At 41.1% G+C, this 27,080-nt stretch overlaps 1 protein-coding gene across 2 annotated transcripts in view; it reads left to right on the forward strand.

The window, feature by feature from the left end:
• The window catches only part of NOX4 (NADPH oxidase 4), a 107,119-nt gene that overhangs the window by 44,731 nt on the left and 35,308 nt on the right, over positions 1 to 27,080 (forward strand). For both annotated transcript variants that reach the window (XM_057399021.1, XM_057399022.1), the window contains exons 12-13: positions 2,576 to 2,636; positions 26,919 to 27,000. In XM_057399021.1, the coding sequence (XP_057255004.1) occupies positions 2,576 to 2,636; positions 26,919 to 27,000 (143 nt within the window). The remainder of the gene's footprint in view (positions 1 to 2,575; positions 2,637 to 26,918; positions 27,001 to 27,080) is intronic.

Genomic DNA, 27,080 nt, shown 5'->3' on the forward strand with positions numbered 1-27,080 from the left:
TAAGAGGATATTTTCATTACAAGTGCCCAATGGTCTGTCAGTAACATGGGGAAATTTCATAGTTAAATTTCTGTAAAACTGTCTTTGAATGTTTTCTTCAGCTTCTGGAATATTTTCTCTAATAGTCTGAAAAAAACCCGAAACCCCACAATTTTGAGACTTGTAATTGTGTTTGCAGAGATGAAAGAGGTAAAATAAGTGTTCTGTGCAGTAAAAACATGCATACAATTTTCAAAGTTCAAATTACAGGTCCATAGGAAAGTCTTAAATCAGAAGAGGCCTCTGGGGGTCATCTGGTTCAGCCTTTGGTGTAAGGGCTCTAGATTAGGTTATGTAGGGACCTATGAAGCTGAATTAGCCACCTGGTTACCTATTCCATAGTGAGGAATATTTTTCTTATGTCCAGATGGAATTTCCCCTGAAGCAACTTATGCTCCTGGTCTTTTCTCCTGTCACAATGGATGATGGTGAGAGCACCTTCATCTTTCCTATAGCTATTTTCTAGGTATCAGAAAACAATGATCTTCCTTGAGCCTTCTCTTCTGTGAGTTACACAAGCACATTCCCTTATTGACTTCTCTTTGCATGTCAGGTTCTCCAATCCTCTCATCATCTTGGTGGCCCTTTGCTGGACCATCTACAGTCTTTCTTCCTCTCAGACACAGGAAATTCACTCCATGTAGCATAGATGATGAGTGTATTTCTTCTGGTAAGATTTAGCTGCGCAGTAAGATTTTTCCAGAACTCTCATACCCAATTATAAGTATCAAAATAGGCTTCCTAAGTCTAGAAATAAATAAATAAATCTACTTTTATTGGATTTTTTTCCAGGATCGTGCAGAAAGGAGATAGTCACAAGGGTAGTGTAAAAGATAACAGATTTGAACCTATTCTGGCTGGAGACCAGGAGTATTCTGCCTTTAACTTTAATGGAAGGAGGGTTATAAAACAGACAGTTTTATAGAAGATATGCTGAACTGGGACTGTGCGTAACTGGACTAAGAAAATCACTCTACCTCCTGTAAAACAGAGAGCCCTGGGACAGACCAGCTTGAAAGATGAACTCAGCTAAAGGCTATTAGAGAAAGCCCCAGGAGAACAGATCTTTTTGCAGCCAGTCTGCAAGTTTCTATCTGAGAGGCTGGTTACATACTTCTGTCTGGAGAATTGTCTTGATATCTTTATTGGAAGACATTGCAACAAGCCACAACAAATAATGGCTTCATTGTGTGAGGTTTGCCTGCATCCTTCCCTTGATGCCATTTTATTTGAAGGCTAAGACTGGGTGAAGTAATTCTGAGAAAAGTTTTTGTACCAAATTTTTATAGGAACACTTGACAAGGAATTAATTATGAGTCTATCTAGTAATCAGTACTCTTAACAAGAATGCTCTTCCCTTTAAGGAAAATGGAGCACCTTGTTGGGACATTGCATTCCCCATTTGAAGTTGGCCAAGATGTAGAGAATAATAACCTTTTATCTGTGTTTGCTGCTAAGTAAAGAAATGATAGGAACTGAGCCTCAGCCCTGAGGCCAGTGGTTTCATATTCCACAACAGATTATGTTGGGAATACTAATGGCAATGGTCCAGAACAGAGCCAAGAACTGATGGATGATTGCTTATTTGGTGCTTGAATTCACTTTTTGGGCCCCTTTTATTTCTAATATAGGTGAGTTCCTTGAATTTAAGCCCTCTTCTGAGAATTCGTATTTGTATCAGTAGAACAAAAAAGGCAGGAGTGTCATCTGTTGGGTGTTGGATTCATGATGGACCTTGGATCAGTCAATACAGTTTCTAAGAAAGGTGTCAAAACTCAATAGTAGTACTTTCTGTCAACAAGAAAACAGTGGTGTTGGTTCATAAAAAGAAAGTGAAAAATCTTCCCTTGAGGAATAGTTGCTTGTCCTGTTTATATGTGAAATCACTTGATGTACCTGCAGAAGCTGTCCAGACAGTGCATTTGAAATCTTCCTATAGCTAACAGGGAACAGAACTGGTGGGACTCCTTAGACCTTTGATATGGCTTGACTGGAGGTTTTTAGATACTGTGATGTGGATAAGATTGTAAATAATATCATTCCTGTGTTGATAATCACAAGTAAGTAGCCCTGAGTCAAGGGCATAGGTGCAGAATGAGAGAATGATGGCTCAAAACCATGTGCCCTGACATTCAGGAACCAGAAATCTCTTAAATACCTTGATTTAAGAGTGATGAGGCCTAATTTTGAATTACGTGTCAATAGTAGAGGGAGTATTACTGTACTCTTGTATCCGCAGTATCATTGCTGAGTAATGCTCAGTGAAGTGACTGCTCTGAATCATAAGCCCATCCTAAACTCCTCTGAGACCAGAAGAAAGGGTCGAGACTTGAGTGGAGACTATCCATGCTTCGCTTCATGAACTACACTGATGCTATGCTTGTTTTCTGAAGTGTATATATACAGCCATGCACCAGTATGGCTGCTCAGGACTGGCATACTTACACCAGGTTCTGTCTTAACAACTGTACTTTGAATGTGTTTTGTTATTTTATTGTTACTCAGAAGTGATCCTTAATATATTTAATATTTTTAGTGCCCTACAGATACCAAAGCAACGTTTGGGGTCCACCTTAAAGTAGTAGGAGACTGGACAGGTATGTAGAAAACCAATTCCTTTTCAGAGACAAATACCTTTACTTGAACTGTTACCCCTTTCTGGCTTCAGCACGATTGTACTTTAGTTGTGATGTATTCTCAGTAGAGATGGTTCATGCTTGCTCTCCCAGAGTTGTTTTATTACATTCTTGGTGCAACCCCTGCTTTATTGAAATGTATGTTTCTTCAGATAACATGTATTTCCAACTACTAACAGATCTTATGATTGCAATGCCATAATTTTCAGTGTTCCTCCATTTCTGCATCTTCTCCCTGTTTCCATGTAGCCTGCTGCCCTGTGCAGTGCAGTGCCTCTGTGCATAGTAGTGTCTGCAGAAAGGCTGAAATGTGCAGCTCCCAGATAAAGGGATTTTGATGCCAGCAGTTGGGATAGCTGCCAGGTTAATTAACGCCTGTGGAACACTGAGATTGCAGGTTGCTTTCATGTTCTTCCATGATCTTCCCTTGCTCTTTGAATGCCCTCCAGGCAAGGGGTATAAGCCAGGATTCCCTGCAGAGAAGAGTGGTGATTTGCTACTCCCTGTGACAGTTGTATACTCCAGTGATAGTTGTCATTATTCTTTGGCAGCTGACTTTCTCCTTGCTTAGCATAGCATTCCCTTGTAAGGACGACAAATGTACAACACCGTCTTGTTCCTTTCTTATGAAGAATTGTTTTCCATGTTAATTTGTATCAGCTTGTGTGTTTGTGGAACTGAGTCAGATGAGTTTGTTGCCCTAAAAGGGATTAGACCAATTCAGGGAAAATAAGTCCGTGAATATCTGTTGAACTTTTTGGTCTGGCTGCATATTTGGCAGTGGAAGTCACTGAAACTTTAATAGGCAGAGGTTGGGAGGACAGTGCCATATGCACATATGCTTCATAATCACCCTGACTTTCTGTTCATGTTTTAAGTATAGGATGTTGGCCAGACAAAGGCAGATTATGAGGCTAATCATACTGCCCCAGTATGATTGCTCTTTTGGTGTAAGCATCATTCCTACCTGGGAAAGGACAGTAGGCTATTGGGAAAAATGGGGTGGAGAAGTACTGCCTAAATGAGTTTTACAGAAGCAGTTGCATCTTTGAAGTTTTCTGATTGCCTCTGTGGTGTGAATTGCTCTCTATTAGCATTTAAATGTTATGCTCCCAACTCAGTATTTGTATTCCCCATCGAGAGCCAGGTTTGCCTAGATGGGACTGTATGAGGTTCAAGACATCATCACATTACAGAGGCCATTTGTTGTATGAGTTTTGTAAAACAGGGCTATCTCTCCCTGGCTCAGACGTGCAGTCAGGAAGCAGGCAGTTTACCCGACCCTTTATGCCACATCTAGAGCCCTGTTCTCACTCAGCCCCTTCAGCCCTGTGACAATTCATGGTCTCTAATCTGCTGACTGCTTGAGGAAGGATTATTATATTTGCCACTGTCCTTATTATCTTTCTTAAGCATGCTCTAATGGCTGCTTCTGCACACAGGATATTGGGCTGGAGGAGTTTTTATGTGAAATACTGCTATTTGAGCTCCTCTCAAGACCTGTTCTCTCAGCCTTTATCCTATTTATTCAAATTCTCTTGTGTATCACATTTTTCCATTCCTGACAGTTTATGCCTGACACCAAAGAGAGTTAACAGCTTATTTCAGAGAACTCAATTACAAGCCTAAATTGAAAGGATGCAGGAGTAGCACAGATATGCTGTGCAATGAAGAGAAGAGCCGGTTAGAGTCATTTTTCCCTTTCAGCTTCTGCTGCCTGCACCTGGGAGATGTGGTGAAGGAGCAATTTCCTGCCATTAACTGTAGGTCTTGAGGGCGGATGCACGTTGCTGGCAAACCAATTCTATGAGTTGTGTTTCAGGTCAAGTCCCTGACACCAAGTCTTAAGTATCGAAAATTTAATAGAATACCTCGTGGCCTTAGTGTCTGTGTTTTGTAGGTTGGGAAAGCAACTGCATGTCAAGAGAAAAGATAGGGGTAATAGGATGGTCAGCTCCCGATGACAAGTTGCTGTTATTACAAAGTCTTTTATTGCCCATATCCCAGTGCTTATCATTTTAGGTAGCCAATGGAAGAAGCTGTAAGAGGTGTCTCCTGTAAAAGGCAGTCACTCCAGAGGTAATTTTTTTTCATAGGAGCACATACTTAGTAGATTTTCAGGCAATGCAATTAATTGCTTTTTAAAGCAGTGATTTGAATAATGAAAATAGTAAGACAAAAAAAATAAGAGAGGAAGAAACCTCAGAAACAGTAGCTGTGAGACCTTTGCAAACCAAATGGTAATCCAGAACATTTCTTGCTCTACTGAAATCAAAGTGGTACTGTCTCAGCTTAGAAGGGCTCAGAACCTGTCCTCCTCAGAAGCAGATTTGAATAAAGGCATAACATTCTCTTCCATTAGATAAATTCCCAATATAAATCTGAGCTCTTTCATTTCTCATCTGTGTTATGCTGGTGTTAATAACTGTATCGTGCTAAGTTTTCATGTTCACCACAGAAAACAGACATACAGGCACTGGTGTTGCTGTAATGTGCCTTCTGATGCCAGTGTAGCAGATCCTTTCACATGAAATACTTCTCATGGCTCCTTTTGTAGATCTCTGACCTGTTTATGAGACAAGCCAGGCCCTAAGCATGGCTTTTTCTCTTCATTCATTGTACAGAAGGTCTAGTTACAATACATCACTAAGTCAGAGGTAGTTTAGTTAATTGACATTTAGTTGTGATTTTACCCATATAGAGTTTCCTAATGTTATTTTTCCGTATTTTGCCATGTGTACTAGTTATTGTGAATAGTGGAATAGCTATTATAGATCTCCCTAAAAAATGGGTTTGTGATAATGTAGTTGCTGTCACGTTTTAACTCCAGCTAGCAACTAAGTACCACAGAGCTGCTCACTCATTTCCCACCCTGCTTCTCCAGTGGGATGGGGAAGAGAATGAGAAAAAAGGTAAAGCCCAGGGGTTAAGATAAGAACAGCTTAATAATTGAAATAAAATAAAACAATAATAACAATAACAATAATGATAACAACAATTATAACAGGAAAAAATAAGAAGGAGGAATAAAAACAAAGAGAGACAAGTGATGCCCAATACAATGCTCACTACCCGCCAACTGATACCCAGCCCAGCCTGAGCACCGATTGGTGCCTTCTGGGTAACTCCCCCCATTTTCTATACTGGACATGATGTGCTGTGGTATGGAATACCCCTATAGCTAGTTTGGGTCAGGTGTCCTGTCTGTGCTCCCTCCCAGCTTCTCATGCTCCTCACTGACAGAGCATGAGAGACTGAAAAGCCCTTTATTGCAGTAAGTGCTGCTGAGCAAGAACTAAAACATCGGTGTGTTGTCAGTGTTGTTCTCAGACTAAAGCCAAAACACAGCACTGCATCAGCTACTAGGAAGAAAATTAACTCCGTCCCAGCCAAAGCCAGGACAGTATTCTTTTGCTGCTTAAGTCAGTGTCTGTTTTTGTGGAATAGCATCTATTCCACAAAATGTTGTGGAATTGTGGTGGCTTTTACTGTTAATGCAATTGTTTCATCATACTACAAAGGTGAAGCCTATGGCTGTAGGGCACAGCTTAGTTAGACTGCCAGGATGAAGACACCCCGGGTATAATGGCTTTTCAGTGGCTAGTCTGTGGTAATGGCAGAGGTGAAGTTCTGCAGGTTGGGTTACCCTCTGGCTCAGAGCTAAGTCAGTGTGTCTTTGACAGTTATTGCAGCTGAGCTGGTGGATGGCCACTTTAAACCCTACAGTATCATTGAAGTCTCTGTAATGGCTTGTGCATTGCTTAGACCTGTGAGATCCATGGGTTAGCTGATAAGCTGATCTTGTTACTCGCCTGCCCTCTGAACACCTTTGTTTCATTCTGCTTCTCTCGTATCTCTGTGCTCACCTATTTCTTCCTCAGCTTTGAACAAATTGTTGGCTTAGTATTTACAAAAGGGTTTTTCAAAAACTTTTGCTGTCCCCCTTATTATCTAGTTTGTCATCAGTGTTGTCATCCGTCAGCCTTATGCTTCCCCTGTCCTTGCTGCTGGCTCAAGTACTGCTTTAGTTTTAAAGCTGACATGTCGTCTGGCACCTCCAGAGGGGAAAAAGAGAAGCCATGGGCCATGCCTTGTGTCCAAACACTTCACAGCAGTAAAAAAATCCATGGCAGTGTATCAAGACAATGTGCCTCATTCACCAGACAAACATCAGGGTGCGAGACAGAAAGTGATATTGATGATGCCGAGCTAACAGACTGCTGAGGCCGTGCAGCATGTTTTTGTGGAAAATAAATACTCAGCACTTAGAGGTGTTAAGGTGAACTGCATTGCCTTAAGGCAATAAAACATTGCTGTTGTGTTGCAAGTGTGCTGCTGGTACAAATTGGTGTGGGGCCGTGTTTAAAACACTGCTGCTGTTCTGCACTCTACAGTAGTTGTGATCTTGTAGTGACATCCTCCTCTTGTGCAGGTGTGTATGATTCTAGAGACATTTGCAAGGCTTGACCACACTTCTGAGCAGCATGGTATTGATTGTGGGGCTGCCATAAGAGCATTTTAATACCACTGGTTGAATCTAAGACTCCTGTCCTATAGGTTACTGAATGTCATGGCAGCAGGATGTGTCGATGTGTGCTGGAACTCTCCAGCTAGGTTCAGGACAGATCATGGGGTACCACTGTGCATGACCCTAGTAAAATCTAGGCCTTGTCAGGAAATATATCTATTTTTGCTTAATTCTTCCTTTTAGAGATGAGAATATACAGGTTCATTAGGTCAGTTGGGTACTGACTACCTTATTTTGAATCCGATGTGGTATGATGTGAATTTTTGTCAGATATTGTCATAGTCCTTTTTTTGGAAGGTCCAGATTTGGAGCAGGAAATTTCAGGAAATAAAAGAAAACTTTTTTTTTCAGTTAAAAACAATAATTTTTCCAGAAATATGTGAAAGCATGGCTCTTGTTTATCTCCCTATGGACTAAAACCTGAGACAGAAAAAGAATACACACCCCAGATTTCTATTTTTAAGCAGTTTTAAGGCAGTTGTTTGGGATTTTGGAGGCTGACTAAGGATTTTTTGCATGCTCACCAGAAGAAAATAAACATAGCTTTTGAGTGGCTCTGAAGGAAGAATGACCTGAACTTGCTGGGCTGGGAGGGTTTGTCAGATGGTTCAGGAGTATCTATGTGATCTTGTTAAACCCTAGCAGCTCCTAGTTTAGAGAGTGCCTGAAGCATCCTAAGGTTTGCTGTACATTGCTGTGCTTAGCTGGGATTTATCAGCAAGGTCAGGAGCTAGCAAAGAAGTTGTATTTCATTTTCAGTTACCCCAGGGACAGGTATAGACATATTGAAGTGGTGGATTATTCAGTCAGTATCTACAATAGCCTTAGATATTTTGATTCAGACTGGAGGAGCGTGTGAAGCCGATGACAAGAAGGAATAATAAGACTACAAAGTTTGCCTGCAGGATATGACAAGGTTGTCCCAGGATCACTATAACTGCTACCGGGTTTCTCTAAAAATATCTAGTCATCAGTGGTGAACAGTTGGTCAAGTCTCCTGCTGTTACTTCAAGCTTTGTTTGATTTGGGCCTTTTTCATTCCATAGTAACATGCATTTTGTTGTGTTTAGTTATTCCATGAGATTCCTGGCAGGGTGTGGAGGTGTTAATGACGTGGTACTGTTGCTTGTTCCAGCAAAATCAATGTGTGGTTTTGGAAGCATAAGGCAGAGATTCAATAGAGGTTATTTTCCTCTGTTAGATCTTATGAGTACCAATTCTTATATTATCAGTGAATCCTACTTACAATTCTGAGGAACGTATGAGTGCTAGAAAGGTTTAATTCTGTTGCTTTCTATAAAATTTGTCATTAGTAAGAAGAGTAATATTATTACATTACTGGGAGGTTACATTACTGGGAGGTTTAAAATGCTTTAACAATATGGTTAGCCAAAATGTGCCATAAAGGGTGCTAGTTCTATTCTTCATTGCCATTAATGTTCATTAATTATTCTACTTATGACTGCAAGCAAGTTCAATAACAGACAGGATTAAGGGAATGGAGAAAAAGAAGGAGAGCAGATTTAGTTTCCTGGCTCAATGCTGAAAGCCCTTTTCCTCTGATTAAAGCATTAATGCTGAAGGTGAACAGACCTGAATTTTTGGCTCCAGACCTCAATGTTTTTCATTAGTTGACCTCCAACTGGCTTAGTACCAAACCCAGCATGTCTTGAGACAACTCTGATTTGAATAGTTAATGAGTTTTGCATGGGGAAAAAAAAAGATTTTTAGGTGAAAAAGTTGTCTGGAAGGAATTTTTCTTCTACTCCAAAGACCTTTCTTCATGCATTCTGTTGTTTGTAAATGTCCGCCTTTTGCGTATCCTAGGCTCTTTTTGTTCATGCAATGATTATAGAAAATGACATGTCTGAATGACGTAACTTATCCTTGGATATAATATGCACAGGATATGTGGATGTTTCTGTACTTAAAAACTGATCCAAAAATACAAGATTGAAGGATTCCTTGCAGTGCCTCAGATGTTTTAAGCGCCCTTATGAGCTATGGGAATGAAACCTGTGGAGCACATTAACATGTAGCAGCTGATGGGATATAAGGAAGAAGTTCTTTACTGTAAGGGTGGTGAGGCACTGGAATGGGTTGCCCAAGGAAGTTGTGAATGCTCCATCCCTGGCAGTGTTCAAGGCCAGGCTGGACAGAGCCTTGGGTGACATGGTTTAGTGTGAGGTGTCCCTGCCCATGGCAGGGGGGGTGGAACTGGATTATCTTAAGATCCTTTCCAATGATTCTATGATTCTAAATGAGTGCAGTGAAAAAAGGCAAAAGGCTACTCCCTACTTTGAAAATAGAGTCACAATAAAGAAAAGCTCTGGAGCATGTATTTGATTGGACTGCCAGAGTAATTTCTGGATTTGTAATTGCTATTTATATGCTGGATTTGCTGTTCTGGGGTTGTGTGAGTTTTACCATTTTTCTGTTAATCTTTGCTAGGGATGCTTAGGGAAGCCCCATTCTTGTGGTAGGTTGTAGAGGTACACACAGCTGCTTCAGGCAGTGAATATACAAAGTCTGGCTGGACTTTCCAGTTCCTTTGTGCACCTTTAACAAGCTCAGATGTGTAATAGTTCCTAGAGAAATGAGAGAGTCCACACTGAAATGCCAGCACTTCCCTGGGGGCGGTAGTGGACTCCCCTAGATGCCACTCAAGTTTTGCTGAAGAATTCCTACTGAACGTCACCTTGTTTTGATCTCAGTTCATTAAAACTTCTCCCTTATGCTCAGAAGAAAAAAGCAGACACACTGAAGACGTGGAATTATGAGCTACCACAGTTTAAATAACAATTACTAGTTAAAATATCTTAAAGGTAGATTTGAAAGGTTTTGTTTGAGGATCCTTTTCTAACAGATTGAGAAATTGTTGTCGTTAATTAGGAAAATGTATTTCAAACTTGGACCATCAAAAAAAGAACAAAAAACTTCCATAGGAATTGATATTTACAAACTTTTGTGCTCAGAGGGGCAGTTGTCTTTATGTACTCCCAACGCTCGCATGATGCTTTGGAATTTCTTAGAATAATTTCTATACAGAAGTTAACACAAACAAAACCCAAAACTTGGGGTTGAAATTGATTGGAGATTTTTCAGCTTCAGCCTGTTGATGTCTACGTTCTCTTTCCAGGCTGTTTGTGAAAATGAAGCTCAAATCTGCGATAATGTCGTAATTGAGTGGGTTTTCCTGGTTTTCATCTTTTCTCTTTCCTCCTTCATTTCCAGGCAAAGACCATGACTGGAAAATGCATGTGCATTTTGGTTGTTGCCTCAGTGTGTGCAGATACTTGCATAAGCTGAGCATGGCGACTTTGAACCTTCTATTTGGTTGGTCTGTTGTACTAAGTTCAAGTTCTGAGATCTTGCATTTATCTGGCTCTTTGCTTTCTGCACCTTCTCCACTTCTAACATTCATTTTAAATATAGAAGTATTTAGGTCCCATCACTGATTTGAGCTGTGGTAAGATCTAAGTTGTAGCTATCTATTGCCATAAAGACCACCAGCAGTGGTGGTTGCTGGGCTAGTCAGAAGACTACATATGATGGTGACTTGCATTGCTCCTTATTCCTTGGTCTCTCCTACCTGTCTGCTTATTTCTACAGATGCCTTGTCTGAGCTTGGTTGAGAAGGAAGAGGGGCCCAGAATTTGTTTAGTGCTCAGCAGTTAAGTGTGGGAGTTAATTAAAACTCCCACAATGTTGCAAATGTCATCATGATCAAATACCATGGTCAAATGACATTTTCCATGTATTTCGACAGAAAATACTCTCTAGCTCCTTGCTGTCATATTAGTGTTGATAGGATGTCCTATCTCCTTTATGTGTTATTTCTCTCCTTCATTCCATTTTTACCCCACTTTTTGCCAGCTGCTTGTCCTCACTCCAAACTCCAGGCTTCCTTGAAATAGCAACTCTTTGTTCCAAAATCTCTTTCTGTTCCAAGATACATTAAAATCAGTGCTGGGCTTGTCCACGCAAAGCAGATCCTACACCCCAGTTGTAGCAATAATTCCCTACAGCCCCTTGCAACTGAGCTTTGCATTCATGTGGCACACACACCTTTCTGTTGCTTCATCCAGTCCTTTGACTTTTGTATATGTGTTGTCTCTCTGATCCACCTAGCTGGTGAATTTGGGTTTCACCATAAGGAAATATAGCCAGTCTTGCAGCCACAGCTCTGCCCCAGTCCTCCCCTGGAGACCTGTCCCATTAAATCATAAATACTGATAATAAAAATGTGCCACCCACCAACTAAATAGTTGTCAACTGTAGAAATTGGATTTCTTTGGCAAAAAAAAAAAGGGCATGTGACTGCTGCAAAAGTGTTATTTCTTCCTTCAGATAAAGAAACCAAACCAAACATCAGAATCATGTCATGACAGTGGGCCAAGAGCAGGCTTCCACAGCTTGTCACAATAGATATTTTTTGTACCCGCTATAAACAGAATAGAAAAGTTTAGTTTAAAATGTTTATGGCTCCAGTTGTGGCTGCCCCATCCCTGGCAGTGCTCAAGGCCAGGTTGAATGGGGTTGGAGCAACCTGCTCTAGTGGAAGGTGTCCCTGCCCATAGCAGGGGGTTGGAGCTGGATGAGCTTTAAGTTCCCATCCTACCCAAACAATTCTGTGATATAATATGATATTCTATACAAACTTAAACTATGCATGAAACTATGTGCTAATCACAGCTCTGCACAGGACTATGAACCTTATGGTCCAATGCTTCAAAAGAGTGGTTACCCCTGTGCAGAACAGAGATGTGGGGGAAGTTCCTAATAGGAATGGAGTCAGACTGCCAGTTCAATCCAGTTTTAAATATAAAAGCATCATTTTGTGAGTGTCAGTCATTTAATTAATTGTAATGCAACCCAAGTAATTTCTATTTCTTAGGCCTTGGAAATTCCAAAGGTGTCGAGGCAGAAATGCCTTAAATACTCTATAAAATTTAAGACTCTGCAAGGTAAATTATTGCTGGTGCATTTGAATTTTGAGTGAAATTGGAAATGGCAGTTGCTACGTGCCAAATGTGGCATTTCTTAACGAGACAAATGACTCGGTTATCTCAGTATTAACCAAAGCACTGTGAGGACAAATTGTAGCAGGGAATTTATAGGCTGGAAATGACTTTCCAAACTGTGAATGGGATTGCAGCCTTGCCCATTGTGGTACGTGGGGTAGAGTGTGTTGTGATGGCAATAAATGGTGCTTTGGTGTGAAATGCAGCAGCTGATGGGGAGGGCGCAGCCTGTATTTGGTTTCACTCACATTATAACCCACATTTCTGCAGCTCAGGAATGTTCTTGTTCTTCCTCTTTTTCTTTATTTAAAGCTCTTTTTGCTCAGAATGGGGATAAAGTGACAGAGCTCATTTCAAAAAGGAAATCATGATACTTCTTATTTATATAGTTTGTGACAGTTGTAGCAGATTAGATCACAGGGCGCTATAATGAAATAATATTCCATGAGAGGCAAGTTTTGCAGGGGGAGGTAATATCTTTTATTGGATCATCTGAAACAGCTGGAAAAAGCAGATTGCCTTTCAGGCATGCAATGCCTTCAGCAGGTTTAACAAAGAGGCAGCAAAGTCAAAACAAAGAGCAGGGAATGAAGTAACCCAGTTACTTGTTTAAGCAATATTTTCCTTCAGAAATATGAGCAATAAGATTGACGGGTAAAAATTAACAGAAGATATCCCCCCCCACCGTTTTGTTTCCTAAAGTTGATTTACCTTTTCCATAAGAAATATTGTTGATCCTCAGAAAAATTCATATGGTCAATAATACTGTCTGAAAGCCAAAAACATCACTTGAAAATGCTCTCCCCACTGTCTCTTAGGTTTTGTATGTCCCCAGCTTTCTTGATCTTCTCTTGGCTGGGCTCCCAGTTTAGGGTATACTGGCTGTAATATGAAATGGTCTCACTCTCTCCTAGAGAGAGAATGTACTTGCCTTGTGGCAGATACAGTCCAGCTGGCAGCTCTGACTTGAGAAAAGAGGTGAGAATGTAAGAAAGCTCCACTGTGACTTGCATGAATCACTGCATTTTATTTACATATAAATGTCCACACACATCCCTAAACTTTCAGCATGTGTTTTTTTTACATTTCAGTGTTTTTTTCTCTTAAATTCTCCATATCTAATCCACATTTTGAGAGTAAAATCTGAACAACGGTTTGCACAAAGTGTCACTGTGGTTTTAGTAATTCGAATGGACCTTGTATTCTATGTAGAAGCTGATAAAAAGTGGATGACTGCTTAGCTTTATGACTTACCTGGAACCAGAAGAGCTTAAGTTATGTTGAATTAAATGCTGTGATCATGAGTAAAAGGGAATGCTGCTCTGCTGGGAAGGTCTGTGCAACAAAATAGACGTATCTTGTGTGTTTATTTGCATTGGACAAAGTGGGGACTGGGTGCAGGGCAGCGTTTACTGAGGGCTGTTGATGTGTTTTTCAGTGTTGAAGGGGGATTTGGGGCTAGGCAGAGTTTCGGACGTTATTGCTATTTTGAGTTTTGCTGAAATGGCTGCTGTGATGATTTTCCTGTACTGTCAGTGGTAACTAGGACACCTACAGCCTCCGAGAAGCTTCCATGTCTTATGTGAAGTGAAAATAAATCAGTAGGCACTTTGTGCTCTTCATTGCGATAAACAGTTATAAGGACTATCTCTTCCCATAAATTTAACATATTCGCATATTCATTAAGCACACTGTAAATGCCATTTCCTCCAGGAAAATGCCACAGACACCCATGTGCATTTTCCAAGATGAAGCTGTGATGCTCTGCCAAGTGACTGGTGCCAGCCCGACGGCACAGGGCTTTCCCTCAGGGATTTCACTTACACTGTGTCAGCTGAGTGTCTCTTGAGCTTAATCGTGACTGGTTTGAAAAAGGCAAAATACATAATTAAAGCAAGACATTTTCATAAGTCCTGGTATTTGATGTTTGCAGGTTTTTAGCAGGTCGAGGGGATGATGCTAATTGTGTCCCATTATTAACAAGAATGGCAAATCACTTGCAGTGCAGTTTCCAAATAAAGCAGCATTTCATTGATCCAAAAATGCGTTTATAAATAGCTTTTCCTTAAAAGTCTCCCATACTTCTCCCCACAAATGTACCAGCACGTTGCCATTTCTGCACGAAGAGGTGTTTATCGCTTTTGTGCCCTTTTGTATTGCTGAATTTGTGATGGTACACGGATGCGTTGGTATATACCAGTTCATGACTGGTATCTAAGAGAATCAACAGGTAGATATCTAATGATAGCTTACAGATACAGAAATGGACAAAATCACTTTTTCAGAAGTGATTTCCTTACAATGATGTGAGAAACCTGATGGACAGGGGTAGAGCAGTTGATGTCATCTACCTGGACTTGTGCAAAGCATTTGACACTGTCCCACATGACATCCTTGTCTCTAAATTGGAGAGACATCAATTTGATGGGTGGACCACTCGGTGGATAAAGAACTGGCTGGATGGCTGCACACAAAGAGTTGTGGTCAATGGCTCAATGTCTGGCTGGAGACCAGTAACGAGTGGTGTCCCTCAGGGATGGGTGTTGGGACCGGTCTTGTTCAACATGTTTGTCGCTGACATGGACAGTGGGATTGAGTGAGCCCTCAGCAAGTTTGCCGATGACACCAAGCTGTGTGGTTCGGTTGACAAGCTGGAGGGAAGGAATGCCATCCAGAGGGACCTCGACACACTTGTGAGGTGGGCTGATGCCAACCTCATGAGGTTTAACCATGCCAAGTGCAAGGTCCTACAGCTGGGTCAGAGCAATCCCAGGCACAGCTACAGGTTGGGCAGAGAAGAGATTCAGAGCAGCCGTGCAGAGAAGGACTTGGGGGTGTTGGTTGATGAGAAAATGAACATGAGCCGGCTTCAGTGTGCGCTTGCAGCCCAGAAAGCAACCGTATCCTGGGCTGCATCAAAAGGAGCGTGACCAGCAGGTCGAAGGAGGTGATCCTGCCCCTCTACTCTGCTCTTGTGAGACCTCACCTGGAGTATTGTGTGCAGTTCTGGTGTCCTCAACATAAAAAGGACATGGAACTGTTGGAACAAGTCCAGAGGAGGCCACGAGGATGGTCAGGGGACTGGAGCACCTCCCGTATGAAGACAGGCTGAGGAAGTTGGGGCTGTTCAGCCTGGAGAAGAGAAGGCTGCGTGGAGACCTCATAGCAGCTTTCCAGTATCTGAAGGGGGCCTATAGGGATGCTGGAGAGGGACTCTTCATTAGGGGCTGTAGTGACAGGACAAGGGGTAACGGGTTAAAACTTAAACAGGGGAAGTTTAGATTGGCTATAAGGAGGAAATTCTTTCCTGTTAGGGTGGTGAGGCACTGGAATAGGTTGCCCAGGGAGGTTGTGAATGCTCCATCCCTGGCAGTGTTCAAGACCAGGTTGGACGAGGCCTTGGGTGATATGATTTAGCGTAAGGTGTCCCTGCCCATGGCGGGGGTGTTGGAACTGGATGATCTTAAGGTCCTTTCCAACCCTCACGATTCTATGATTCTATGATTCTAAACTGTGTGATCTAGATCACGTTAAACCACTGGTTCTTTGTTCTAGAAAATATTTATCAATGTAGTGTTATTACGTAGTAACATAGAAGAGCTTTTTCTCCCCATTCGAGGCTGGGGATACTTCTGTTGACTTAAGTGGCAACAGACCTTCTGTCGCGTAAAAAGATGTCTATTTGGTATTTCATTATATTCATAACATGATAGTTGAAAGATGGAGATGATCCTGTAGAAAACCCTGCAGCATATTTTAAGGAGTCTACATAACAGCTAGTGCTAAAGTAGCAAATATATGTATTTTTAAGAAATTAATTATTAACAGTAAATGAAAACTACCCAAATTAAGTTACATGTAGCAGTTTATATTCAGGGAATGGGATGGCTTAAGTTCTCAGGAATGACTTGTCTAATTCAGATGTAAGAAGAAATAAGAAAATTGCTTACATCGGGGTGAAATTAAGCCAAACTTTTGATATATTTCCTGATACACTTGTGTGCATTGTATTTTATCACCTATCCAAAAAAGGAAGAAAAAACCCCAGTATGTAGTGGCTCATTTCATTTGCCAGTCATTCAAATGATTTCCTGCTAAGGTTTTGATATTGCCCTTTAAGAGATGTTATAAGAAATGGAGCCTCAGATGTGATTAGATCTTTGGAAAAAAATGTGCATTTCTTCCCAGTGGATCATCCCCAGTTGACTAGAAATTTATATAGAAAATAGGATCCAGCTGGGCTCTGATCTCTTTATCCTGTGTTATGTTTCAGCGCAACTAGTGCTAGGAGTGCTGTTAGAGAAGAACTTGTACGTGTTATCTGAAAGACATAGGCAGCTGAAAACACAGGGGAAATGATTCTTGTATATAAATGGAACCCCTTAATACTCTATTTCTTTTATTTCTTCTTTGGAGCCTTGTTACTGTTGTTTCTAGCATTTTAGCTTAGCTAAGTGGCTGGCTGGACAGCTGTTTTGTCTGAGCACTGTCTCTTAAGTGTTTAGGGTATTTCAGCTTTCCCTCCGTCCCTCAGCGCAGACCCTGAGAGCAACTTAGTGTCTTCAGCGTAGGTATCCATACAGCTTAGCTGGCAGGAAGTAAAAGTTAGACTTAGTGACCTTACAAACATCAATTAAGCCTTGGTGGTTAACTGCACCATTCAGGCTGCAGTTGGGGGGGAAGAGGGCTGGGCAGACTCAACACTACCTTCTATAACAAAGCAGGAGTAAGGGTTCATTAACAAGGAGACTATCATTTTCTTCTACAAACTCTTTTTTCTTTAGCATTTTCCCTTCCCTTCCCTGCCCAACTAGGAGAAGTGAGCATCTAACCTGACTATCATGGATGAAGACTATGGTAGGGCAGTGTCTTGACTGCATGTCTATCAGCAGTGGGTACAACTGCCTCCCAACCTGCTGTGTCCCTCCTCTCAAACAGACATGGGTTTGCAGTTTTACCCAAAGGTGGCAATCAATGGAAAAGCAGCACAAAATATTGATATTAGTATTTTTTTCCTATAAACAGACATGTTGATTATATCAGTGAATTTTAGGGTGACTTTTAGGAAAGGAGTTGGCACAAACAACTGGGGTGTGCTTAGCAATGCTGTGTCTATAGAGGCATCCCTTGCTAGGGCAAAATCTGATGGTGCTTCACTCCTGTTCTGTTGTACTGAAGTAGGAGTGCTTGTGCAACACTGCCTTGGTGTATGTTTTGGTTGTGCATCATTCAACTCAGTAACAGTGGCTGAAGATAAAACATAATTTATCAGCCTTAAATCATCCCGGATGTTGCACAGAGAAAGATTCATTAGGTTTTGAATACAAGTCTCATGGATTGTAATTGTTCCCTCCAAAACATTTTGTCCTATCTACTTTTAACCTGGGAGGGAGTAAAGCAGATGGAGCCAGGCTCTTCTCAGTGGTGTCCAGTAACAGAACAAGAAGCAATGGGGCACAAATTGAAATATAGGAAATTAATTTTAAATGTAAGGAAAAATCTTTTCTGCCATGAGGGTGGTCATGCACAGGAACAGGTTGCTCAGAGAGGTTTTGTAGTCTCCATCCTCAGAGATACTGAAAACCCAGCTGGACACGGCCCTGAGCAAACTGCTCTTGCTGGGCGATTAGCACCTTCAGTGTAGGTACCCTGCTCAGAGCTGGAGCATAGGACCGAGGGATCCCTTCTACCCTCAACTCTTCTGTGATTCTGTGACTTTTTTTGGGGAGTAATTTACTTGCATATTTGAATGTAATAATGAATACATCTATGTTAGTAAGAGGGTGAAATGATCCCATGCTTACAGTGTAAACTGAGACAAAATATGAATAGACAAACGCCCAAGACTGAGTTCCCAGTGACTTACGGTGGTTTTATTACGATACAAAATTTTAGCCTTGGATGGGATTAATTCCATTTTTTTGTGACCGTTATTTAAGTATGTGTAATACAAAGTTCTTGTAGCTTGTTCAAGTGTATAAAATATATTATGCTTTCAAATCTATTTATAGGCCTGGCTAAAAATACCCGTGCATGTATGCATGTGGGTATGTAGTGGTGGTTGATATATTTGGTGACAAACTAATACACATGTCTGGAGATGAAGTGACCATGACAGCCCAAGAATAACACTTTGCAGTGGTGATAATTATTTCCATGAAGACATCAGCTCAGTGCTCAGCAGCAATAAAGATGAAATTTATTAGGAGAAGAGTAGAGAATAAAGCAGAGGAGATCCCTATGCAGCTGGGTAATTCCATGGTGCTCCCAGGACTTGAGTCTTGCATGCAGGTCTGGTCCTCATCTCTCAGACAGAATACTGGACAAGGTTGAGGAAGGAATGACAAAGGTGAACACAAGTATGGTAGGCTTCCAGGCACAGGACAGCTGAGTATGCAGGGTCTCTTTAGCCTGGAAAAGAAGTAATTTAGGGAAATATAGCAGTGGCCTACAAAATCATGCATAGCACTGTAAGAGGGGGTGGGTAAGGCTTGACTGTTTGCCATTTCTGGCAGTATCAGAACTTTAAGCCATCAAATACAGTAAGGAAGACATTATTTACGAACAAACATAAGGTGATGAATGTTCATGTAGTAGGTGAGAGAAACATGGAGCTCCTTCTCAGATGATGTGGGATAGATAAGGATGTTTACATAGGGGACTGGGCAAGTACTTGAAAGAGAAGTCAAGGTATTTCTTCATAAGCAGACCACCTTAGGATCAGGAGATAGAAATGGTTGGAGGATGGAAAAACAACAGCAGGAGGGTCTTGCCTTGTGCTGATTCTTCCAAAGGTTTTTGCACATAAAGCAATATCTTAGGGTAGGGGGGCCCTGGATGTGAATCAGTACAGCCTGACAAATGATGCTTTTGCCCAGCTTTTTAGCAGCATATACCCTCTGGAGCTTTGCAGTGTGGATAGTATAGCATTAATTTCACAGCTGGATGGTAGCTCCATTTCAGTGTTAAAATGCCGTGGAGTTTTTGAAAGGTTGGGCTTTCTCTAGTTTCTGTATCACAAGTTACAGGGAGAGACCCAGTTGAATCTGCCATGACATAATTTGAGTCTTCTTTTTTTCAGTGAATGTAAGGACATTTTAGATCAAGTGTAACAACTTTACCTTAAAGCCAGGAAGGGATATACTGATCCCTCATCATCTCCTCTGGCATGTTCTGAAAGAGGGAAGTGCACCACTAGTGAAAAAAATGGTAGCTGAGCCTTCCTGCTTTGGCTCATGGGGAGCTCAAAAAACAAAGTACAGCCTTTGATGACTAAAGGGAGCAATTGTAGAACTCAGTGCTGAAAAAATCTGCATAAATAACGTTGGCTTCAGAGTGTGTATTTATAAAGGTAATTTTTAAAGTTGCAGTACGTTTTTGTGGGCTTTACTGTTGCACTTCGTTAAGTGTTGAGCTGTGGAATGAGCTCTGCTGTCATGACAGAAATAGCATTAACTACAGTAAGAACGTCTGAGAAGAAACAGCTTCTTGATTAAGACATTGGTTTTGAACTTCAGTGGTCAAGCTGATCTCCAGCTCTGCCAGGGAGTTGCTGTGAAACCTACAGAAAGATTTCTAGCTTAGTATTGAGCATCAAGGCTGCCTCATTTTGGTGTAGTGTCTGCTTCCCTTCATTGGCTGTCCAAGGAACCCGAGTATGGCAGCGTAGGCAACGGGCAGCCTGGGTCACTTGCTGCTGTCTTGTCAAAGTTAGACTTATAAACTGCCGTCTTCCTGTGGTCCTCAGCACCTCTTTTCCCTGTTTTGAAGCAAAGAAAGTGACGCCTTTTATTTCCCATCATTAATTTTCCAGCCTTTTAAGGTTCCTTGGACAAGAATTGCCTTTTACTTTGATTCTTCATTGGCATACATATGGGTACACACAAATAAATCATGCAGTATGTGTGATTATAATGTAAATGAGGCAGGTCTAGTTAGAAATAAATCTGTCTGAGCTAATTTTGACATAGTAGGTGGGACATTTTAGAGATAAGAAAGCACCTTGAGTTCCAGCAGGGAAAGGATGTGCTCATGCCAGAATCAGGGAGGGAGAAGGATAACCATCTGGTAAGCACACAGCTAGAGAAAGAGAAGGAGCTGACCACTTTTTGGAAGCAAATGCAGGTTAAGATAGAAAGCAGAGTGTACAGAGACTTTCTTCAAAGAAAAGAGGACTGTTCTGCAGGTTTAGAGTGACTGGACGATTCACTGCTGACCTGTGTAATGATTACTTGATTTCATATTTTCTTCTCTGCTTAAATAAACTAGAATCCTGCAAAAGAAAATGTTGAACAGAAGGGTGATTGCTGTTTATTCACCCAGGTTAGAGAATGAAAATACCGGTTCCCTTTCTGTTAAATCTTTTCTATTTCCCTTAAATAAATATAGATACCAAGTTTTAAATATAATTTGCAGCTTTCTGTTTTTTTACTAGCGTGCAATTATTATTTGTTTTCAGTAGCTCTGTGAATGGTGACTCTCATTAGTGACTGAGCAAGGTGGAAGGAAATGGTAGTGATAAGACAGGAGGATTAAACTCCATAAGGCTTAATGGACTGGGAATCATGGAAATTTAAGCCTCTCAAAAAGCCTGTCTCCGCGTATCAGCAAAATACGTAATCATTTTGGAAGCTTTAACTCATCAACATTACATCATTGTTTTCTTTCCTCCCCTTTTAATTAGATGGGGGAGAGAACTGACACTTCCTTAAATTCAGAAACTTTGGTCATTTATAAGCCACAAGTCAAACTAAAATACTGGACATTTCAGTTTTATGCCATCTTGTTGCTCATCAGTTTTATAGCCCTTAACTGGCCCAGACTTCCTCTTAAATGCCTTTTCCTTTTACAAGGCACCAAGGAGCAACATTTCTGAATTTAGAGAGGCTTGCAAGTGTCCATGTGGTAGAAGATGGAGCTGAGATTTGTGTCTCAGTTAATGTAGAAGTGCTACAGATAGTCACAGAAACTTGACTGCAAAATACCCAAATTCATGAGAGTGTCACTGTGGATAGACAGTTTGTTTCTGGAGCATAGTGTTCTGCACTTTGTTGAGGCTGTTCTGTTCCCCCTTTCTCTGGTTGCTTTCTAATCACATTTCTGTTTATTCTTAAGAATTTTGATTTAAAAAATAATCCATAAAAATAATATAATAAATCCTTATCCCATAAAAAGCAATTACCATCAGTTTTACAGTGTCCTTAATTGAGTTGATTGCATGCAATTCAACTTGGTTTTATTAGGGGCTCAGAGTGATCTGAGCCTGCTGTGTGAAAAGGTGGTTGGGATAACCAAATGTATAATATCTCAAACTGCAGTTATATACTGCTATGGCCTCATAGGTACAGACCCATTGGACATGGAAAGAGCAGGAATTTGATTTCTAAGACCCCTGGAATTCACTGGAGTGAGTTTGCTGTTGTTTCCTGTAAAACATTTTGTAACAAGAAGGAGAAAGCAAAGAAGAACTGTGCTTCCTTACTTTTAAAGTCAAACCTAACAGAAATGCATTTTGTGACTCGTGGTATCATCTTTGAAGTGCTAAGCAGTAAGAACTTCAGGGATGTCACAGCTTCAAAAAGCAAGTTCTCCCTGCCATAGTGTTTCCATCTACAGAAATATTAACATGTTTTAATTCATAGGGACCTTCTATACAAATTGTTTTGAGAGCCCCAGGTATGAAAATATTATCATAAAATTTTCCTTTGTCTCTCTACTGCTGTAATAGTTTGTCCTGGAAAAAAGGAAACTTGAATTGTGTAACCAGTTTGAATGGCCTTCAGACTGTACACGCAGGAATGGCTCACATTTTTTCTGGCGTTCCTGTTTATTCACCATACTGAGCGCAGCCCCATTCTGCTTGAGAACAATGACATGCATCTAACTATTTCAAAGAGAAAATCTCCCTTGAAGCGCTTCATTCTGTCCTTGCAAATTGCTAACTGGATTTTCATAACAGGTATTATAAAGATGTTAGTGGGAGTTTATGTAGAGATTCCAGTGGCTGAGTTGTGAATATGTTGAGCTGGGAGCAGGAGGGCAGAGGAAAAGGTAGAAATGAGGGGAGGAGAATTAGATATGAGACAGGGAAGAGAGGTATATGCAAAAGGACAGATTAAATTTATAAAGCTTTCAATGGCAAACTTTTCTCCCTTATAGTCTGCAACCTTCCTGATTTAGGAGGCCAGGGCATAAGATTGCATTATTACATCCAGCCCCTAGTCATCACAGGTAACTCTGCTGCACATTTACCTAAACATGCGTGACCCCAGTGGGACTGCCTCACTTTAACTGAGGACTTATCATTAATCAAGGATTTTGAAGGAACTGTACACCCAAAATGAAAGCCAGGGGGAAGTGGAGACATTTCAGCATGTTGAAAAGATAAGTTTGAACATACGATATGACTGTGTAGCCGTTCCTGATGTCTCTGAGGGCTTTGTCCTGTGGGTGGGCTTTTGGGAAGGTTGGTGAGATGATATCTGCAGTGTCAATTCAGCAGTGACAAAACAATCGATGGCGTAATGATATCAGAATAGTGATTATCTAGTACAGACTTAAACTAATGCAAATTCCATGGATAGAATGAAGGGAAGAAGTTACTGGTAGATTTTCAGAAGTAAGCCTTTTAAAACTTGGTTAAATAAATGCTATGCGTGTTTTGTTAAAAAAGCAGACCGACACGTAGACAAAAGCATCACATTTTAGGTACTAAACCATAAGGAGTGATGGAAAAGACTCAATTTTGGGAGATGTCTAAGATAATCCAGGTCCTGAATGGTACTGTTTATCAACTGTTTGGTTTGGTGCTATTCATCAACTAGTGAATGCAAATGAAAATAATGTAAAAATGCTCTAATTGTGAGTTTCATCAGTTCTCAGATCTTTCGTCTATTGTTGAAGCATGGATTAGAAGAAAATCTTAGTTCTTTGAAACACCCCCCCCCCCCCCCCCTTCCCCCGGAGGTATCATTGTGATTTTTTCTTGCTTCACTTGTCAAGAATCAGGCTTCTGGCATTCACTTTTGTAAGAGCACCAAAAGTACCTCTGTTCTGTCTGTAGCTGCCAAAGCTCTCGTCACCCTCCTCATTACCTTGCTGGATAGTCCTTAAAGGCAGCAGTGTCATGTGCACCAGTGTGACTTCTGTACTGTACAAATGTAAGGGTAATATGAGAATATTATAGACCTGAAGGGTTAAGCATGTACATAATGGTCCTATGGGACAAATCAATCCTAAAGGCTTCTGTTCAGGATGTACAGGCTGTGGAGGCTACACATGCTCCAGGAAGTTGTAGGTTGTGTTTGAGATGAGTTGGAACACTACCATATAGTGTAAGTGCTGCCATGGTGTCCTGGTCTTGGCTGTGATAGAGTTAATTTTCTTCTTGGTAGCTGGTACAGTGCGGTGTTTTGGATTTAGAATGGGAATAATGTTGATAACACACTGATGTTTTTAGTTGTTGCTGAGCAGTGCTTACACTAAATCAAGGACTTGTCAGCTTCTCATGCCCTGCCAGTGAGTAGCCTGGGGGCACAAGGAGTTTAGATGGGACACAGCTGGGACAGCTGACTCTAAGCCAAGGGATGTTCCATACCATGGGGCATCATGCTCAGTAAAAGCTGGCCGAGGGCCACAGATTGGGAATTGACTGGGCATCGGACTGTAAGAGGTGAACAACTGCATTGTGCATCACTTGTTTTATATAATCTAATCTTATTATTATTATTACCACTGTTACTACTTTCTCCCTTCTCTGTCCTAATAAACTATCTCTATCTCAACCCAGGAGCTTTTGCACTTCTACCCTTCTAATCCTCTTTCCCATCCTGCTGTGAAGTAGGGGCAGTGAGCGAGCCCTGTGGTGCTTAGTTGCTGGCTGGGGTTAAACCACGACACATGGAAAAATGAGTAAAGTCGTATGGTGAAAAGAAAATACATCTGCCTGGGAAATTTGCCATAGCGTGGGGAAAAAATCAAAGTTGACTTTAACTGAAACAAGATCCAGTAGGGAAGCTGTTCAGGCCAATTTCAGATGCTGTAACTTGGCTGCTTTCACTCCAGTACTGGCCAGCCCTGTCACGTTACTATGCAAAATATTTTCAAGATTGTGGCTTGTTGAATTGGGTCCTGGAGTGCAGCCAGGTGCAGCAGCACAAGAAAAAGAGTCATGGAATATGGGGATAGGGATGGAATATGGCCCTTTGCCTGGGTGCCATCCATCTTGGGCAGAGCAATGGAGTGGGAATATCTGCTCCTTCACTAAGATGCGTTTTGTCTCTCCTAGAGAGTCACAGGCTGTTTGCAAGGTCTGCCAAACCAGCCTCACTTACTTTATGTGTAATGGGGTGTTGTACACTGTTGAACTAAGAGGAGCATATCTCCCCAGGATTTGCATTGCTCTTGCCCCTGGTTATAAGCCCTCAAAAATAAATAAATCAGCACCCCAAAGACAAATCCTTCATCATGGTGATTTGCACCATGTTCTGGAGGTCCAAACCCTCCAGTGCTGTCATTCAGTGTTTGCCATTGAAAATGTCTCACTCCTCCACCAGGAACACTCAGAGGCTGTTCATACAAATCCTTTTTATAAAGGGTTCCTAGAAATGTGCCAGTAGCTTAAGTTGCATTGGGAGATTCCTGAGGCTCGGGTGGAATTTGATGTTGTTGTTCTGAAACATACACAGTTGGTCATTTTGCACCAGTGAAAGCTTCCTGAAGCCTTGTAGTTCTTGTCCAGTGTCTTTTGAAGATCACAGCGTGTCATTAAGGATACAGGGCATGCCTACATACAGCGTATTGCCACGTACCAGGGGACTGAGGAAAAAAGCAAATCCCTGCATCTTCCTAAGAATCCAACAGGAGGTCAAGAAGTAGCTGTAATGGCAAGCTCTATGCAAGGCAATGAGCAGGGTGTTCCCTGAAAGATGCTCCTTGAGTTTCACTTCCATCTTTGTTGTTGGCCACATCCAATCACTGTCCTAGTTAGGTACAGGGAAAGCTAAGTTTCACTTTGAAGATGCAGTAAGAAATTTGGAGGTACAAGTGTTCATTTTGCTCAAAATTAATTTGAAGAGGTGCAGAAATAAAGGAACAAACTAAGTACCAGCCCTTGTTTCTTCACTGGCACATCCTGGTACCTCTCTGAGATGTTTGCAATACATCTCAGTCAGCTGATGAAAGACTAGATTAGACCATCTGAGACTATTGACCTTTAAAACTGAGCCCTTAACAAGAGTTTTTCTTCTGAATTTCACATGCTTTCGTCAAAGTATTATTGTGGGTTTTGTTGCTTTATTTTTTTCATTTTAGAGGTTACATGAATTGTATCCAAATTAATGGAGTTCGGTTATGATGACATAACAGTAAATAAAATTGAATGTTAAGAAAGCCATCATATACTATCCTGAAAGAAGAAAAAAAGCTGCTATGATTCTGTTTTTTAGATGGGAGATTCAGATTTTTTTCTCTACTGATTTTCTATCCCTTGATATCATTATCTGTAAACCCAGTGTTAGAAGGTAGTTTGAGTTACATAGGGATATAAGGGGAGGGAGGACTGCATTTATCCTCAGGTTCAGTTCCAAGAATGAAGAACTTGCATGGAAGAGATAGTTGATTTGGAGAACCCCACAGCACAGCTACTACAAACAACACAGGCCACAGGCTGTCATTTAGGAAATGATGGATAAAACCTGTTTCTGAAGACTTTAAGCCACTGTTATAAGGTACTGCAGGAAAAGTAGAGGATGCAAATGTGGGAAGGGCATCACCAGTGCCTTGGGTTTCTGTGCCACTGAAGGACTGGTTAAATAAAAGTTGCAAGTGATGGAAGAAGGAAACAAAGCACGTCCTGTGGTATAGAGAGCTATGGGGTGTGCTGAAGGGATTTGACCTGGGTGGGAAATACCTTTCTATTTCTAAATCAAGTAAGTTTTGAGGAGGTTCCCATCTTCCAGCAACTGAGAAATTGATACTGATAGAAGCTCCTGCAGATCCTGCTTGTGTATTGTATCTAACCCCTTCTAAGAGAAAGGCATCAGAGCAAGGCAGCTACACCAACCACAGCTACCCCTTCACTTGGTGGTTGGTGAAGCCAAGTTACAAAAACCTTACCTACTGCATAGGGTACTATGTTTCAGGTCTTTAAATACATAATAGTGAACCAAAGCCAATGCAGTCTCTCAGCCATCCTTGAAAATACCAATTAATCAGTTACCCAAGGACTCATGCTGCAGTTTAATTGAGATTATTTTATGTATGTTTCTTTAGACTATTGTGACCCTTGAGTGGCTGGTCCATTCTTAGTAGCTCCTCCTTTCTGTTCAGACTAAGCTCTTCAAGGCAGGGATTCTATGGCTGTTTGCATATGATATCCGGAAGACCTGTATGCAGGTGTCAGAAATTTGTAAGCATTACTGGAATTCAATATTGGATAAAAAAGACATTTAAAAATATTACTAAAAAGGTTTACAGGAAATAATGATTTCTAGTCTTAGCAGTTTTGTGTGAATATATAGATTTTATTTCCTATAGCGTTGTCCTCTGGTAAATATTGCTGGAGAAGAGAATTCACTGATGTTGCTGCTTGCTTACTTGTGGCCTGTGCTTAGAATGCAGAGTCACAGTCTGGGTTTGTTGTTTTGTTTTTTTTTTTTCTCTTTTCCTCTTTTTTTTTCTTTGTCCTGACAGAAAGATTTCGGGATTTACTGCTCCTACATTCCAATCAAGATACAGAGATTCTGCCCATCTTTCAGCAGAGGCGCTATCCCAAGTAAGTAAGATTGTCTTCTTGGGAGAAATACATTCTTTATCTATTTGTGGCAGGGGAGACTGAAGCATTTATAGCACTGT

The sequence above is a fragment of the Pezoporus wallicus genome, unplaced genomic scaffold (assembly GCF_028554395.1).
Source record: "Pezoporus wallicus isolate ANWC-B61680 ecotype Strahan unplaced genomic scaffold, APGP_CSIRO_Pwel_v1 contig_3876, whole genome shotgun sequence".
In the NCBI taxonomy this organism is placed as follows: Eukaryota; Metazoa; Chordata; class Aves; order Psittaciformes; family Psittacidae; genus Pezoporus; species Pezoporus wallicus.